The sequence below is a fragment of the Chrysochloris asiatica genome, unplaced genomic scaffold (genome assembly GCF_000296735.1).
Source record: "Chrysochloris asiatica unplaced genomic scaffold, ChrAsi1.0 scaffold00042, whole genome shotgun sequence".
Classification (NCBI taxonomy): Eukaryota; Metazoa; Chordata; class Mammalia; order Afrosoricida; family Chrysochloridae; genus Chrysochloris; species Chrysochloris asiatica.
In genome coordinates this window covers 13133887-13152837 of record NW_006408560.1, presented here as the reverse complement: position 1 = coordinate 13152837, position 18951 = coordinate 13133887, and the positions used below count along the sequence as shown (strand labels likewise).

At 40.9% G+C, this 18951-nt stretch overlaps 1 protein-coding gene across 2 annotated transcripts in view; it reads left to right on the top strand.

The window, feature by feature from the left end:
- KCNN3 (potassium intermediate/small conductance calcium-activated channel, subfamily N, member 3) overlaps nucleotides 1-18951 on the top strand; it is a 280297-nt gene that overhangs the window by 217189 nt on the left and 44157 nt on the right. Inside the window, exon 4 of one of the 2 annotated variants that reach the window (XM_006861509.1) lies at nucleotides 17818-17862. The exons of the other annotated variant lie outside the window; for it this stretch is intronic. Coding sequence (XP_006861571.1) covers nucleotides 17818-17862 — 45 coding nt within the window. The remainder of the gene's footprint in view (nucleotides 1-17817; nucleotides 17863-18951) is intronic. 2 annotated transcript variants of the gene reach the window in all.

Here is an 18951-nt window from a genome sequence, read left to right as displayed (position 1 = left end):
AAAATGATGATGGTTATCAGGCTGGATGTGGAACCAAGATTCAGTGAGTTGAGAGACAATGCTGAATTACCTCGTTTAGATCCAACAGACACAGTCCCTGCCCCCCTGGGTTTTTGGTCATGTGTCCAAATCCCAAAATGTTGAGGGAATCTTTGGCCTCTGGGCTGATGTCCCCTAAGAGAAACCCATTCTGTGAGCAGAAATCCTCAACAGTCATGCTTATAATTCCTCAGGACCCCTGGCACCACCAGACTGAATCTGCGACTTTTCAAAGATGGTCCTGAGCTGTCAGGCATTGGGGCTGCAGTTACCCATTCCCTTATGACCAGCTCTTCATCCTGTGTGGGCCAGAAACTGAGGAAAGCTAATTTTCAGAAAGTTACAGCAGACGAGCTGGAAGGGGCCTTTGAGGTTCTGTGCCCCAGGCCCCTCATTTCTCAGATGAGAAGCTGGAGGCCCACAGCTATATGATGGATTGGCTGGTGCTGAGGGAGTTTTATACTATTGTCTTCAGGCTTCACAAAAGAGCCAACCTCCAGATGGACTGTCTCTTCTTTGTCTTGCTCCTTCTTTTCCTTCAGCAACAGTCTCCAATTCCAGAAGCAGAAAAAAAGGAATGCAATCCTGAGGGCAGTTTCCCAGCTGCATCCTTCCTTCTTCTCATGGGACCACAGGATAAGCAAGGAGGGGAGCATGAGCCCCTTGGCCTGAGTCTTCAACGTGTGAGCCTTCCTTTCAACTGCTGCTCTCAGACTTCTTGGAGCATGCTTGCTTTGAGAATTTAGAAGCCCCTTGATCAGGAAAGTCCTCTTCTGGGGGCAAGTTAGGTGTGTGATTTCTTGCTCTGTTTCTCTTTTTCCACAAAGCATTGAGCTGGATTTGCATGGTTTCTGAAGTGTTCCAGGACTTTCCAACTAATCCTGTAAACTGAGGTATGGGATGGCTTGGTTGTGGGGGCATGTGAGCCCTGGACCAGTCTCAGACTCCACTTGATGGTGGCCAACTTTATGGACATGGCAGCCCTGGAGAAAGAAGATTAGATGCAGGTGGAGCTAAATAAAAACCAAAGATGGCAGGGGAGAAAACAAAGACTTTAAACAAAAGCCGAGGTTACAGACCATGCAGCATGAGCTTGTCATGAGTCGAGGTTGACTCAATAGCAGCTAACAGAAATAACATGGAGGTTGGTTGGACTTGGTATTCAATCAAGGCCAACAGTTCCTAATGCTATTTATTTGTTTGTTTCTTTTATTCTAGAGATTCAAGGAGCCCTGGTAGTATAGTGGTTACAAGTTGAGCTGGTAGTATAGTGGTTACAAGGTCAGCAGTTTGAAACTACCAGCCAGTCCATGGGAGAAAGATGAGGCTTTCTGCTCCTGTAAAGATTTACAGCCTCAGAAACCCTATACAGGGTTGCTATGAGTCAGAACCAACTCTACAGCACACCACCACCATTCCAGAGATTCAGGAGACTTGGTTTTGAGACATCCAACCACTGCTATGGATATGCCTTAAGTTGTCAATCATTTCTAGCAGATTGGCTGGAACCCTACCCTTTCCCAGCCCATTCAGGAAAGCAAATCAGAGTACAGGGTTAACCTTGAAACTACTCTAACATTCATTCATAAATGTCAATCCTTCAACTACTACTCCGAGGAAAAGGAAAAAAAGAAGGAGCAGGGAGAGGCACTGGAACGGTAAATCGAGGTGAGGTAGGAAGGAAAATGAGAGACCATAGGGTATGGGATGACAACGCAGGTCAATAGTGTCCAAGCAAGCACGCTCATGACTCACTTGACCAAGGGGCTCAGCAACTTCAAGAGCACCCTCTTTCTGTCTAGTCTCTCCTTCCATGGTGCTCTGTCTTCCCTTGGCCCTCTCTTAGCTAACCCCTTCACCTAGAAAGCTCTCACCATTGCTCCATTCCTCCTGTGTGGCTCAGTGCAAATGTTTTGTCCTCACAGAAAGTCTCTCCTCTCCATTGTGATTGGGCCTCTGTCTGCTTTAGTGTTACTTGATTTCTGCCTCCCTCTCTGTACTGTGGTTGTTGGTGGTTATGTGCCATTGAGTCAATTCCAAGGCTGTAAATCTTTATGGGAGCAGAAACCTTCATTTTTCTCCTGCAGAGGCCCTGCTAGATTTGAACTGCTGACCTTGTGTTTAGCAGCCCAGCTCGTAATCCTCTACACTACCAGGACCCTGAACTGTAAACTCCATGAAATAAATGCACATCTCTGGGTGGTGCAAACGGTTAACACACTTGGCTGCTAAATGAAAGGCTGTAGATTCTAGTCCACCCAGATATGCCTTGGAAGAAAGACATGATCTATTTCTGAAAAATCAACCACTGAAAATTCTCGGGAGCACGGTTCTACTCTGACATATATGAGATCATCATGAGTCAGAGTTGATTGCCCATAGCCAGGAACTCACTCGTATTTGTTGACTGAATGGACTCATTTATTAAATCCAAAGTATATGCCAGGTGTTGTGCAGGGCTTTGTATTTATTATCTCATGCCATCATCAACATAACCCCTTGAGAGAGGTTTTGCCTGCTTGGTTGTACAGAAGGGAAGTCTGAGACTCAGAAAGGTGATAACCTTACTTGGCTCACACAGCTAGCAGGTGGCAGGGCTGGATCGGAACCCCCATCTGTTGGACTCAGAAGCTGGGACTCCCCGCCCCATCACCTCCACATACCATGGAAGTCACACTTTCTTTGGGAACAGTGCTTCTTCCAAACATATTGTTTTTCTCCATTTTCGTGCATTTTATTAAACATTTCCAAATCAGGAAACATAGAAATATTTTTTAATAAGAAGAAAGAAAACACTGCAAATTGAGAAACTGACTCAGAAGGGCTTGCCAGATGAGCCATCTGGTTTTTAATTTAATAACCATTCGAAGAGGGTGACAGCACTTCCTTCTCAGAAGAAAGCAGTCTGCACAAGAAATGGCAGCTGGCTTCCCTTGGACGTAAAGTACGCCCATTGGTGCTGTGGGGATATTGAGCAGAACAGCCTAGTTCAAGAAAAGCAAAGAATAGGCCCCAAGAGAAGAGAAGCTTTGCCCACTGCCACTGAGTCAATTCTGATTCACAGCGACCCAACGGGACAGAGTAGAACAGCTCCATAAGATTTCCAAAGCTCTAATTCTTTATGAAGGAACGCTGGTAGTGTTGTTGTTGTTGTTATGTGCCGTGGAGTCATAGCCACCCTGTACAGGGTTTCCGAGGCTGTAAATCTTTACGGGAGCAGAAAGTGTTATCTTTCTCCCACGGGACAGCTGGTAATTTCGAACTGTTGACCTTGCGGTTCGCAGCCTAATTTGTAACCACTGTGATTGGGCTGCTAACCGCAAGGCCAGTAGTTCGAACCTACCAGCTGTTCCACGGGAGAAAGATAAGACTTTCTGCCCGCGTAAAGACTTACAGCCTCGGAAATCCTGTATAGGGTCACTATAAGTCGGAACAGACTCTACGGCATACCACCACCACCACCACCACCAATTATTTATGGGAGCAGACAGCCTCAACTTTCTACTATGGATCAGCTGGTGGATTTGAACCACCGACTTTGCAGTTAGCAATCCAACCCTTAACCCACCACACCACTAAGGCTTCTTAAGGAAATCTTAGGATTTGCTTACACTTCCCAACCACAGACCACAGAGGGGTCGTATCCAGACAGACACATGACTGGAGTCAGATGTCCTAACTCTTCCTTATCTGTCACAAGTCTCTGTGGAAAATTACTAAAGGAAACATACTGGTACCTGCCACCACCTCTGAGCAAGCACTAGCCCCTGAACCCCATAGTCACAGAGCGAGAACAAGCCATGCGTGTCTGACGACAAGTCACATGGCGCTGATTGCAAGTGTGGTGCTTTGGTGGTGGTGGCTTTCTCCCCTTTTAAAAATAACGGAGGCCTGGCACTTGTGCTGTTAGTTTTGGGGGCTGGAAGTAAAAGACTAGATTTAGATTTGCCTCAGAAAGAATTACCTTGAATTACCTGGTAGAGGGAAATGTCCTTTTCCTAAATTCCAAAGCCTATTTCTTGAGAAATAGGACAACATCCATAAGAGTGACACAGAGAGCCACAGGCACATGGGCTTGGAGGCTTGTGGTTAGCCCTGAGTCTCCAATTCCTCTTATGGCACATTTTAGATGGTTATAAGGGAAATCGTTTTGGAGAAAAGAAAACCTTTCTTTTCCCTTGATGTTGTCACCTGTAACTGAAATGAGCAATCATAACCCTGCAGTCACCATAAGCCATTTATTCTTCAACATTCTGTAGGATAAGTATTAGCCTGTGAACTACAAGGTCTGTGGTTCGAACCCACCAGTCGCTCTGTGGGAGAAAGATGAGACTTTCTATTCCTGCAAAGATTTACAGCCTTGGAAACCCTATACAGTGTCGTTATGAGTTGGAACTGACTTCACTGCACTTAACAACAACAACGTTGAACCACAAAGTCAGCAGTTCAAACCTTCCAACGGCTTCTCAAAAACCTTGTAAAGGGTCACTGTGAGGCAGAACTGACTCAAAGGCACTTAACAACAACAATACTGACTGTCAGTGGAACTCTTCCAATCACATCAGGCATTTTTCAAGTGCTCCTCAATTAAGATTCATCATGCTCTGGAGAAATGGGGACTTCATTCCATTTTCTCCACAAAGCTACATGTTCTTGCACACAGAGGATGCCTAATAATTATGAGTTGCGTTATATTGGCAACCTGGATCAAGTTAGTGGGAGAAATGAATATAAAACCCAAGACTCAGTGAAGATGGAATAGCTTTTAGGCTCCCTAATACTGATTGGCAGTTAGTACACAGCTTCTCACCATCATCCTCCTGGCAGTGACTGAGTGGGTGCTTTGCCAAGCAAGGACAGGTGGTCCCTACCTGGGCACACAGACGCCACTTCCATGCCCCACGCCATGCCTTGCTCACTGAAGTTACCATTTTTAGAATCAGAAATAAATATGGGTCTCAGTCCCAGATTTTCCACTTGCTGTGAGAAGTTAGTTAGGTCAGTGACTCTCTGAGTTCCTTGTTATGTCATTGTATAATGGGGTAACAAGCCCCATCCTTCTGGCTTCTTATTAAGACTAAAAGGGTTTTCTAATTCAACAAATGTTTACTGAGTGCTAAGGATCTAGTTGGAGTTCTGGGGCACTATATCATAAGCATTGGACTGCTAACCACAAGGTTAGTGGTTCAAACCCACCAGCCGCTCCTCAGAAACTCCATACAGGGTTGCTATGGGTCAGAACCAACTTGACAGCACTTAACAACAACAACAGCAGGGATATAGCTGAGTCTTTGGGTGCAAATGGTTAAGTACTCAACTGCTAACCAAAAAGTTGGCAATTTCAATTCATCCGGAGACACCTCAGAAGAAAGACCTGGTGGTCTACTTTTGAAAACTCAACTATTGAAAACTCCAAGGAGCACAGTTCTAGTTTGACACACGTGACATACCTGTGAGTCAGAGTACACGCCAGAGCAACAGGTACTGGTTAGGGATACAGCAGTAAATGAAACAGAAAAACATTCTTCTCTTCATGAAGCATATTGGGAGTTGGTAGTAATAAACACAAGCTATGTCAAATACTCATATATATTATGTCAAATGGTGACAGGTACTGTGCTCAGGAAAGGAAGATGTTGGGAAGCAGTGATTATAAATTGGGGAAATGTTGATTATGTGATGATGATCAGGGAGATTTTTCAGGTCTTTGCTCAGATAAGAAGCTGACATCTGAACAAAGACTTAAAATTATTTGAGTCTGGAGCCTTCCAGTTGAAGGAATGTTGTTAACGTGCCATTGAGTTGGTTCAGACTCATATCGACCCTGTATAGGGTTTCTGAGGAGCAGCTGGTGAGATTGAACCGCCGACCTTGCAGTTTTGCAAAGTTTGACTTTGCAGCCCAGCACATTAACCTACAGCACCATATCAGGAGTACGGGTAGAAGGAATAGCAGGTGCAAATATAAAAGCTTTGAGACAGAAGTAGAACTGCCCTGTTCAGGAATCTCTCCAGACAGCTAGGGCAGAGTGGGTGGAAGGGGAATCCTAGGACATGGACTCAAAGAGGCTCTGGGAGTACAGGGAGAAGGGTGGTGGCCCTTGTAGGCCCCATAAGGACTTTAGCTTTAGTTCTTAGGGATAAGGGAATTTTGTGGCAGGGAGGTTGTCTTTTTTTAAAAATAATATTTAATTTTTTTATTCAATGTACCCCACCAGACATACATATCCATTCACAGTTACTACATGAACAGTTCAGTAACATTGATTATCTATTTCACATTGTGTCATTATTCTGTCTCTACCCACTGGTGTCATTAGGAGGGTGCAGGGGGTGTAGACCACATTGGGAGACTCTGTTAGAGATGGTGACATCAAAATGACTTTATAAAATTTTTGTGCAGTGTTTCAGCAGGAATTTATTATTTTTTATTAAAAATATCCTTGTAATTAGCTATAACAACAAAAACATTTTTCGTAAGTCTAGCTTCTTCTTGTGTATGTATCACTATACCTACCTACAGGATTAAAACTCAATTCGGATTTACTTTTGAGGAGTCCTGGTGTGGCGCTGAGCGCTAATGCGCTGGACTGCAAAGTTGGTTTGAACCACAAACCCGGCAGTTCAAGCTCACCAGCTGCTCCTCAGAAACCCTATACAGGGTCGGGTTGGGAGCGACTGCACGGCACTTAACAACAACAACAATGTGGTGCCATGGGATAATGCAGTGGATGGCAAGGTCATTTTGAACCACAAGGTGGCGGTTCAAATGCACCAGCCATTCCTCGGAAACCCTATACAAGGTCACTATGGGTGGGAACCAATTCGATGGCACTTAACAACAATGTGCTTTAGTCAGAGATGTCATTATTATCCAATTACAGTGTTGCTTTGAATCACATGGTGTATCTGAATGTGTCACAAGAAGTGTGGTGGTTACTGCTGGTGTTTTTATAGTTGACGATTCTGTCAAAAATTTTTGGTGTTTCAGCTACAGTGTGGTCATAATTAGTATTTGTGAACATACATCAATAACTTGTGAGGGAATGAAGTAGTAATTATAGGAAAAGGAGGAGAAAAATTAAAAAGGACTTCCACTTAATTACCGGTAATGTTGCAGCTAATAATGTTGTAATTCAATATAGAAAGATTTTATGAAACATTTTGTTAATATTCACATATGTAATCTGAGAAATAATACATTTAAGTAATTTATAACTATCTTTATCACATATTATTCTATAATTAAAAGTGATTTTTTAAAAAAAAACAATAAACAAACATTATTAAAGAAAGAAGTCTGGTAGCATAGTGGCTTATGTGTTGGGTGCTAACCATAAGGTCAGCAGTTTGAATCCACCAGCTCCTCCATGGAAGAAAGAGGCTTTCTGCTCCTGTAAAGATTTATAGCCTCAGAAACCCTATACTGGGTCGCTATGAGTCAGAACCGACTTGACGGCATGCAGCAGTAGCAGCAGCAACATGGTCTGGTACAGGAAGAAGTCCTTGTGTGGAGCGGGATGATAGCATGCATTTCCACATCTGTAGACTCCAACCTTACTGATGTCACTGTCTCCTTCCATATTGTTTTATCACCATCCATTTAGGCTCTCCCCCCTTAACATTCTCACCTGTGCTATAGATTAACTGTTGTCAGTTTGCACTCATATTGATACTTTTTTTACAGGAACACTGCATTTGAAGTAAACATTCTTAAATAATAGTAGCATAGTGGTTACAAATCAGGCTGCTAACCTCAAGGTCAGCAGTTCGAAACTACCAACAGTTTTGTGGGAGAAAGATGAGACTTTCTGCTCCCATAAATATTTACAGCCTCAGAAACACTCTGCGGGGTCTCTGTGAGTCAGAACCGACTCCATGGTACAAAACCTACCAACCAACCAAACTGTTGTTTAGTTTAATGATGGCTTCTGTGTCTTACTTTTTGAAAGACTCACTCTGGCTACTATGAAGAGACTAGATTGGGGCCACAGCTGGGGGATAAGGTGTTGTTCAGCCAGAAGCTGGGCGATCATTTCGGTAGCTACCCAGTGATCTATATGATAGGATAGAGACTGGGAACAGGGTGACAGCAGCAAAGGTGGTAAGAAGGGGTCAAATTCTGTGAATCTTTAAAGGTGGAGTCCACACAGTTTGTTGGTAGAGATAAGGGGCTTAAATGATTTGTTAAAACTACAAACCCCTACATAGAGGAGAAGGGCTGTGGCCCACCACAGGAACAGTGGGGCAAGAAAAATTGAAGGGAAACCTGGGAGGAGTGGCTCTTTTTCTCCTCAGCAATGTCTGCTGTCTGGTCTTGCTCCAAGTCCTGTGGGGCTGCCTTGGTCTCTTGATGAAACCCTGGGTGGGTGACTCCTTGAGGGGCTGTCAGATATCTCTATGCATGTTATGTGTAGAAAGTTGGAAAGCCCTTCCACATTCCATCTCTCTAAAGTCTCCTGAGATAGGCCTGGCAGACATTATTATGTCTATCCCTGAAGAGAAGACAGACCCTGAGGCAGTGAAGTGCTTTGTTGTAGGTCACAAAGCCATTAGAGTATGAAAGTCAGGCTTTCAGATCCAGTGTTCTTTCTACTATGTCAAGGCTAGACATACAAGCATAAGATGGTAACAGCACAACAAAACAACAAAAGCAGTGGCCCTTGAGTCAGTTCCAAATCATGACAACTTCATGTATATCAGAATAGAACTGTTCCCCATAAAGCTTTTCAGTGGCTGATTTTTCAAAAAAGCTGATTGCCAGGTCTTTTTTCCTAAGTGCCTCTGGGTGGTCTCAATCTTTCAATTAGCAGCCCGTACTTTAACTACGTGTACCAACCAGGGACTCCAGTACAATACTCAACATTCTTCTAGTGTGACTATGTGTCACGCACTATTCTAATTACTTTTCAAATTCTAATTAAATTTTAACTCTAATTCTAATTAAATGACAGCTCATTTAACCCTCACAATAACTCTATGAGAGTTGGTACAAGTATTTTCCCTTTTTACAGTTGGGAAAATGACAATGTCATGCAGATACTAGGGGCGAGCTCATATTCAAATGTAGTGGTACAATCCTAGAGCTTGATTGTCTCCTACACAAAATCAGGAACAGCCAATAGATGGTACTAAGTAGCATGAGAGTTGGAGTCAAAGAGGTCACTTTGGCTGGGAGGGTCAGGAAGAGATTTGGGATCTTGAAGGATCCAGTTAGAAGAGATAATGGCAGGCAGGAGCAAGAGAGGTCTTTGCACAAGGCCTGAAGAAAAGGCCAGAAGATGAAGTCATGGGGGCAAGATCAGAACAGAAAGAGGAAAATCAGGAGAGTAAACCACTGAAGACATCAAAGGATGAGAGTGTTCTAAGGAGAGAGGTGCCAGCAGAGTCAAAGGGAGGTGCCAGTAGGTACATGTTGTTGGTTTTTCCATTAGAAAACTTAGATAGGACAGAGTCCACATACCAGTGTGCCAGGAGTCTGACTGTGTGCAGCTGTGGCATGACTGGAAGGTGAGAATAAAGCAATCCATTTGACCAGAGTTGTCAGAAAGTGTCTTAGTTATTAAAGATTAAATCTTTGAAACCTAGGAAGCTGTGGCCCCACCCTTTGAAACCTCAGAGACCATGGTCCCACTCTTTGAGTCTGAGGCAGCTCTGCTTCCTATGTTCCTTCTACAAGTTCTGCTGATCTCTAAGCTGCTCCAGGGATAGCTCTTTTCTTGTAGGACAACAGATGTAGTTCCTTTATCCTGTTTCATGACTAGAATTTTAAGAGGCAGACAGCATCCTTTCATTTCATGTTTTCTCTGTCTTCTTTAGTCTGAGTTGATTGGTTTTCTGCTGTGGTTGTTGGTTAGATCCATCATTCACAGGCTTAATATCTTTAACAAGAGTTTCTGTAACCATATCCATGGTGAAAATTCTAGAAATATATTCTTAGCTTGTATATCAGAATCTTCCAAATCTTTAAGTTCTGTTTTCATTTCACACAGGTCATTTTTAAGTCCATCTCTTTCCTCTAATATCTTACTATAAAGAGCAAGGAGAAACCATGCACCCCCTTTAAGATCTTGGTTAGAAATCTCATTAGCTAAATACACAAGGTCATCACTTACAAGGTCAACCTTCCACCAAACATCCATATATGCAACTTTAAATTGAAGCTGAAAAAATTAAAATAAGCATGCAAGTGCCAAAATGCAACCTTGAGTATTTATCACTTGAATTTGGAGATCATTTCAATAATTGATTTGGCACATTGAATACTAATGGTCAAAGACCAGACAAGTTGTAGGATGACATCAAGGATACTATATATCAATAAAACAAGTGGTCATAAGAAAGAAAAAAAAGAAAATGAATGTCAGAAGAGGTTCTGAAACTTGCCCTTGAATGTAGAGTAGCTAAAGTAGATGAAAGAAATGATGAAGTAAAAGAGTTGAACAGAAGATTTCAAAGGAAATCTGGGGAAGACAAATTGAAGTATCATAATTAAATGTGTAAAGACCTGGAGCTAAAAATCCAAAAGGAAGAACCCAGTCAACATTTCTCAAGCTGAAAGAATGGGAGAACAAATTCAAGCCTTGATTTGCAATATAAAGGGGGTTGGCGCCAAACTATTGAATGATATAAAAAGTATCAAAAGAAAATGGAAGGAATACTCAGATTCTCTGTACCAAAAAGAATTGGTCAATGTTAGTCTACTGGTGAGTGGAAGAGGGGGAAAGGCAACAATGAAGATATGAGCTGACTTCGACCACATTCCATAGACCCCCATGGACCTGGAGATGAGAGAGAGAAGAGGAAGGGCTGGTTGGTTTGAAGTGTGGTGAGACCTGGGAACTCCTGAGTCCACAGACAAGGACATAGCCATGGACGGCTAGAACTGAGAGTGAAGTGTCCAGCTGATATGAAGTGAGGGGAGATGCACAAGAACGCCCAAACTTGTAAATAGTACCCATTCAACCTAGTCTTGATGGCTTGATTATCAGAACTCAAGTAGAGGAAGATAAAAATTAAATTTTTGATAAAGTAAACAAGTGTAAATTGCTACAATTTGATGAATTTGCCCTATACTTATGAATGTAGTAGCTCAAAATACCAACTGAGAAGGAGGGAATCTTCACATCAAGGATAAATCCTATCCCCACTACATACACGGTTGATAAGGATAGGCGACTTAGACCTTGGCTGGTTAAAATGGGGAAGACGGGGCTTTAAAGTCATGAAGTGACTGGCTTACAAGTTTTCAAGAGGGAGTTTAGTTTCAGAGTGTGCAGGGGAAGGTAGAATCACCACTGAATAGTTCTCATCTTGTCTAAATGGGTCTGGTGAAAGGAGATGGGGGATAAGATTCTTACGATTCTTTAGTGAGTATTTGTTATCATGACTAATTGCGACTGTCACAACTGTAAAGGTAGAAGTTTTTTAACAAAAAGGGGGGAGTAGTTGATCTTACAGTCCAGGAACTGAGGACCCTAGGACCATCAAGGGAGAAGAGCACTCACCAGTTGCTCCTTGGAAACCCTATACAGGGTTGCTATGGGTCAGAATCAACTCAATGGCACTTAACAACAACAACAACATTCAGAGAACAGTGATACCAGAAATGGAAGCAGAGATGAAGACATGGAGAGAAGACTCTAAACTCATGGAAAGAGAAAAGCTGTGTGTTGGCATCCAGGAGGCAGGCTTACAGAATGTGCCCTTTGGTTGTTTAAATGATTATATATTCCTGAGTGTTTTTGTGTACACCCTCCCCCTTTAAAAAAAAAAAAAAAAGTAACAGAAGGAATAGAAGCAAATACTGTTGAATGATGATGCACAGAGATTATAATCATCGCAATGAAATGAGTGTAAAACTGATGTTCTCTCATGTAAACTACTACTCCAGTCACAATAAAAACATTTTAAATAAAAGTGTAGCTTGAATTTCTCAAATATATAGGGATGACTCATTATAAAATTAATAAAATACAAATAGAATATTTCATATTTGTGATTTTTAAAGTGCTTTCTTAAAGAAAACATTATCAAATGCCTATAAATTTGAAATAATTTGATACAAATAAAATCATTATCCATGGACATGTAGGGTTTTGACTATAACTCTGCATTAATAAAGTGAAATATTTTAACATGATTCCTTGAAGAATATGATAACATCTATGCTATAAATTTGGACTTGTTCTACAAGTTATTGTCAGTATATTTATTAAATTATTAATATACCTTTTGTTTGAAAAAAAGGAATTGGTCAATGTTCAAACATTTCAGTAAGTAGTAAATGATCAAGAACCGATGGTATTGAAGAAAGAAATCTAAGCTGCACTGAAGAAATTAGAAAAAAACAAAACAAAACAAGGCTCCAGAAATTGATGGAATACCAATTGAGCTATTTCAACAGATGCAGCACTGAAAGTACTCACTTGTTTAAGCAAGAAATTTGGATGCTAGCTACCTGGCCAACCAAGTGGAAGAGATCATATCTGTACCTGTTACAAAGAAAGGCAATCCAACAGAATGTGAAAATTATCAAACAATAGCATTCATATCACATGCAAGTAAATTTTTGCTGAAGAGAATTTTTTTTAAATGGTTGCAGCAGCACATGCATAGGAGACTCAGAAATTCAAACCAGATTCAGAACAGGATGTGAAATGAGGGATATGACATGGATCTCGGCTGAAAGTAGAAAATTTCAAAAAGATGTTTATCTGAGTTTTATTGACTATGCAAAGGTATTCAACTATGTGGATCATCAGAAATTATAGATAACATTGTAAGATGCTGAAATTCCAGAAAACTTAATTGTTCTCATGCAGAACAGGCAGTTGTTTGAACACAAGAAGATTCTGTGTGATTTAAGATCAGAAAAGTTATGAATCAGGGACTGGATAGAAACAAAATGAAGTCTTGGACAATTCCAGTGTTTTATCCATTTATCATGATTGGTCTAGTTGCTAGGATTTTTGTTTTCTTTACATTGAGGTGCAATTCATACCGAAGGCTGTGGTCTTTGATCTTCATCAGTAGTTTTTAAGTCCTCTTTACTTTCAGCAAGTAAGGTTGTATCATTTGCATGCCACAGATACTAGTCTTCCTCCAATCCTGATGCCATGTTTTTCTTCATATAATCCAGCTTCTCATATTACTTGCTCATAAAGATTGATATCATAGGCATTAGCAAGCTAAATGGACTGGTATTGACCATTTTGAATCTGGCATTCATGTGGTTTACTATGCCAAGAATGACAAATTGAAGAGGAATGATGTTGCATCGGTCATCAAATAAAACATTTCAAGATCTGTCTTAAAGTATAATGCTGTCCATGATAGGATAATATCTATCACCTGCACAGAAGACCTGTTACTTACTCAAATTTATACTAACCACTAATGCCAGTGATGACATTGAAGAATTCTACCAACTTCTTCAGTCTGAAATAGATCAAATGAGTACAATCAAGATGTATTGATAATTTCTGGTTATTGGAATGGAATGCAAAGATTGGAAACAAAAAGGAAGGATCAGTAGTTGAAAAATATGGCCTTGGTGATATAAATGATGTTAGAAATCACACAATAGAATTTTGCAAGACTTGTTCACTGCAAATACCTTTTTGAAACAACACAAAAGATAACTGTACACATGAACCTCATCAGATGGAATACACAGATATCAAATTGACAACATCTTTGAGAAGAGACTGTGGTAAAGCTCCATATAATCAGCCAAAACAAGTCTGTGAAACAGACCATCAATTGCTCATAAGCAAGTTCAGGCTGAACCTGAAGAAGATTAAAGTAAGTCCACGAGAGCCAAAATATGACCTTGAACCTATATCCCACATGAATTTAGAAATCATCTCAAGAACAAATTTGATGCATTAGACACTAATGACATCAAGAATATCATATAGGAAAAAAGTAAAAGGTCACTTAAAAAGAAAGGAAAGAAAGAAAAAAGCAAAAATGGATGTCAGAAGAGACTCTGTCATTTGTTCTCCAGCATAGAGATGCTAAAGCAAATGGAAGAAATGAGGAGGTAAAAGAGCTGAACAGAAAATTTCAAAGGGCTGTCGCTAATCTGTCAGCCATGGTGTCATCTCATGGTTCAACTTAAAGGATTTCCACAGTCCAGGTGGTGTAGTGGGTTATATGTTGGTCTGCTAACTGCAAAATCAGCAGTTTAAATCCACCAACTGTTAGAAGGGAGTAAGATAAAGCTGTCTACCCCATAAAGATTTACCAGCCTCGTAGGGTTGCTATGGACTCCTAGTGTGGTGCTGTAGGATCAGCAATGGACTGCAAACCACAAAGTTGGCAGTTCAAACCCACCAGCTGCTCTTCAGAAACCCTAAACAAGATCACAATGATTCAGAACTGACTCAATGGCACTTAACAACAACAACAACAAGTGTTGCTATAAAGTTGAATTGACTTAATTGCTATGGAATTTGGGCTTCTAAGTATAATGACAAAATGTTTTCTAGTCACCTGCCACTGATAAAGATAGGGCTCAAAGAGCAAAGAGCAAAGCATTTATTGAATATTGGTACTCAAGAAGACAGGGGAGTGGGACTCTCCTAGATGTGCCTCCCTAACTGGAGGGCAGCCTGGAGTTCTTAAGGGGAAAAAAGTCAAAATCATGAAACTTGTAGTCAGGCATTGATATAATATTGTTTTTCTGTTCCAGTAGCTAGGGGGATCACGCCAATGTTAGGATGGTCATATACTGAACGTAGTAACTGTTTCAACCATTCCTGTTGCTGATTTCAATGTTGTTCCTAGTGGGAGAGTTGCCCCTTCACTTGGTCCATAGTTCTGCTTTGGAGATTGAAAAGGAGTGATTAATTATAGAACATAGCTAGGGAGTGTATTAAACTTTAACTATAGCTGCTACTCAAAGATAACTATTTGGGTTTCATTTGTTTGAGGCTAAGCTAAACCTCTGGTAGCGTAGTGGTTACGAATCAGGCTGTGAACCACAAGATCAGCAGTTCGAAACTACCAGCTGTTATGCAGGAGAAAGATGATGCTTTCTGCTCCCATAAAGATTTACAGCCTCAGAAACCCTGTACAGGTTCACTATGAGTCAGAAATGACTCTACGGCACATAACCACCACCACCACCAAACCTTCTCAGAGTCGCTGTTTCTCAGTGCTCCTATTTTACAAACTCACTCACATGGTTATTGACAGGATGTGGTCCTTTACCTTGTGGGTCTCTCCACAAGGTTGCCTCAAGGCATGGCAAGTGGCTTCTCCCAGGGACAGCCATCCAAAAGAGAATGAGAGAGCAATCACTTAAGACAGAAGCTGAAGTTTTCTTACAAACCTAATCTCAGAAGTGATATCCCATTGTTTCTTCTTCATTCTTGTGTTAGAAGCAAGTTACTAGTTTCCATTCCAACTCAAGAGGAAGGATTAACAAAAGGATGTGACTACCAGGAGCCTGGGGACTATTGGGACCATTGTGGAGGCAGACATACTTATGTGGAAGTACGATGAAGAAAAATAAGGAAATGATAAACATGAAACTCTGTATATTAGTTATCTGTGCGGGGGAGGTAAGAGACTGAGACTGGAGAGGACACACAAATAGGTTTAAGGTCAGATGCTGGTGTTTTTTTTTTAATAAATAAAAAAGGTGTTTATTTTATTTCTATGCTTAATAACTTAATTTTATGTTATATATTTTTTCTCTCTCTTTGTTTTGGGGTTATGTTTGTTTTACCAAAGTTAAACATACATACACACACTTTAGAGTCAATTATTCTATAGTATTTGCTGGGACCCTTCCCCCTCAGCTTCTCCCATTTACCCTTCTCCAGAGACTTTACCTCCTTTTGCTAATTTTATCTTAGCTTTTATCTCTATGTCTCTAAATAACATGCTTTTATCGCTAAGTTTTGCTGCTTTGGTTTTAAGCATTATTTATTCACTTCCCACAATGAAAGATGAAGATTTACTCCTATTCCTGCCTTCCAACTCTTGCTGTTCCCCCTTTGACTCTATCAGCAATCAATAGTTATATAACCAGTCAACACTAAATTGACACTACTTACAGTTGAGTCTTAAGGAACTCAGGTAGTGTAGTGGTTACGAATTGGGCTGCTAACCTCAGGGTCAGAAGTTCAAAACTGCCAGCTGTTCCGTGGGAGAAAGAAGAGGCGTTCTGCTCCGGTAAAGATTTACAGCCTCGGAATGAGTGCAGGGTCGCTATGAGTGGGAACTGACTCCACGGGACATAACCACCACTACCATAGTTGAGTCTTATAGTTAAATATGATAAATTTTTCTTTCCTCTAGAACTTTTTGTTTTCCTGTTAATTTCATCTTGTGGGAGAAATTTCTGCAGCATCTTCTACCAGTTCTAGTCTGAATGGGTTACTATCCAGACCTGGTACAGCACCTGGTATCATCCAAGAGCATCCCTGCACCACCACCCTGGACTTCCCTCTTTTCTGTTGACTCTCCAGTTTCCTACATCCTGTGCCTTCCTCCTTAGTTTACTCCTTTATTTTGCTGAAGCATATCCTCATGTAGCTTTCTGAGAAAGGGTTCATGAAAGGTAAATCTCTGAGACTCTTTCATATCTGAAAATGTTTTCATTCCACCCTCCGATTTTACTGATACTTTGACTAGACATAAAATTCTGATTTGGAAATAATTCTACAGAATTTTGAAACCTTTATTCCATGGCTTCTAGCTTCTAATATTTCTGTGAAAAAAAGTCCAAAGTCATTCTGATTTTTTATTCTTTGTATTTGACCTCTTTTCCCAACTCCCTGTCTCTGAAAGCTTCATAGTATCTTCTCCTTTTCCCATGTTGTTTTGAAATTTCCCCAAAATGGCATGCCTTGGTGTACATCTGTTTTCCTCCACTGTGCTGGAGACAGTGGGCCTTGATCTAGAAACTCATGTCCTTCAGTCTGGGAATTTTTTTTTTTTTTTTTTTTTTAGTGATTTCTAATTATTTCTTTCCTTCTCCTTCTCTTTCATCTTCTCCTACACCTCTTATCTCCCCCCCTTCCTGACCCATCCCTTAGTTCTCACTTCCTGGAACTACTATTATTTGACTTGGTAGAATGATTTACTAATTTTCTCATTTTTCCCTTCTATTTTCCAACTCTCTTCTGTCTTTTTCAGCCTTTTGGGAGACTTCCTCAATTTATCTTCCAGCCCTTTAAAGAAGCCTTTTTTTTTTTTTAAATAACATTCCATTCTTGTTCTTTCCATGGATATAATATCTTATTTTATTTCTCAAGACATTAATTGTAGGATGTTGTTTTCAAGTGCTCTTCTCTTTGCATAGTCTGTGTTTGATCCAAAATACATTTTCTTTGTTTGTTTGAATGACTGGTTTCGTCTGTGTCCTTAATGTTAGAGTCTTTCTTCGGATGTCTGGGAATTCCTGGCTGCCTGCTTATTTTTAAAAGTGGAGGACTGAAGACCTTTAGTTGAAAAGGGTTTTGAGGAAGGTGTGCATGTTTAATCCACCATTTTCACCCAGTCATATAGTCTTCTGTATCAAAAGTAGCCCACACTCTGAAGATAAATTGATAACTAGAATAACAACCTTCATCAGCTCAAAGGAAAACTACACCTTCTCCTCCTCATCCTTTAGAGAAAACATGGAACAATTCCCCCCCCCCCAAATTCTCTATTGCAAAAAATAGCACGAGATTAGTATGTGAATTTGTGAAATGTGTAAACCACTCTAAAACTGTGAATAGGTTTGGAAACAATTTCTCCCTCCTCTCCACTCCCACAGCCCTGAATCACCAGCCTGGCTTTCGCGCTCATCACTTCCTGCTTGGTGAGTTGCATGCGTGTTTTATCTCCATGACGATACTCCAAGCCACTGGAAAGCAGGGTCCGTGTCCAATTCATCTGGGCATCCCTTACAGCCCCTGCCAGATGGGAAACCATTGGAGTTTGACAAACAATGAATGAACGACATCCTCAACTGTTGCTTCTCATCTCCTGAACACACAGTTAGTTAACACCAATGGGAATTCATATGGTGAATGAGAAAGAAACCCACAAGACAATAAAAGAAATTTAGGGGAAAAGATTAGTAAATCCAACATTAATTTTCAAAAAGAGACACAGAGTATCTATTATTTTATACTTAATTCCACTTTGATCTCCTCTAATCTCTGAGTTGGAGTCAACCCACATATGAAAAGGATGGTCCATAGTCCTGAGAGCAGTTAGGGAACACTGGTCCAGGCCTCATAGTGTACAAGGAAGGGAGGACAATGGAGACCCGTGTGCACAGCAAAGTTAATGATGTACACAGAAGATGGGCTACAAATTAAATCTAAACTTCATGGTTCAGCATTCAGGGCTCTTCTTTGCTTCTCCTTGGGCTTGCAAACTTCTAGCAGTTCTCTCTGCCCAGGGCCTGTCCTCTTTAATCAGTCTTGCATTTAGCTGCTGGAAGAATCATTCTCAGATACCAAGTACCTCACACCCCTTCCTTGCCCAAAAACTTAGAGTAGATTCCTTCTGTCCCGATATCAAATAGTTCTTCTGTCCGAACTCAAGACAGCTTCCTGCATGCCTCATCCCTAACCCCACTAGGCCCCTCTTCAGACTCCACTTACAAATCTTTGCCCCCCATATGTTTCTGTATTTGTTTCTCAGACTGTTAACATCCGCCTTCTCTCAAAGGCAACAATAGTTGCTGATGTTTTATGAGCACTTACTCTGGGTCAATCAACTGTGCTAATACTACTCATGAATGATCTTACTTAATTTTCTCATCAGCAGATAAGGAAACTGAGTTACAGAGAGGTTAAATTACTTGCCCATATCTATGGGAAAATATGGAGCTGGGCCTTGAACATGAGCAAGCCAAGTTCAAAACCAGCTGCTCACCTCTCCACTACCAACCTACTTC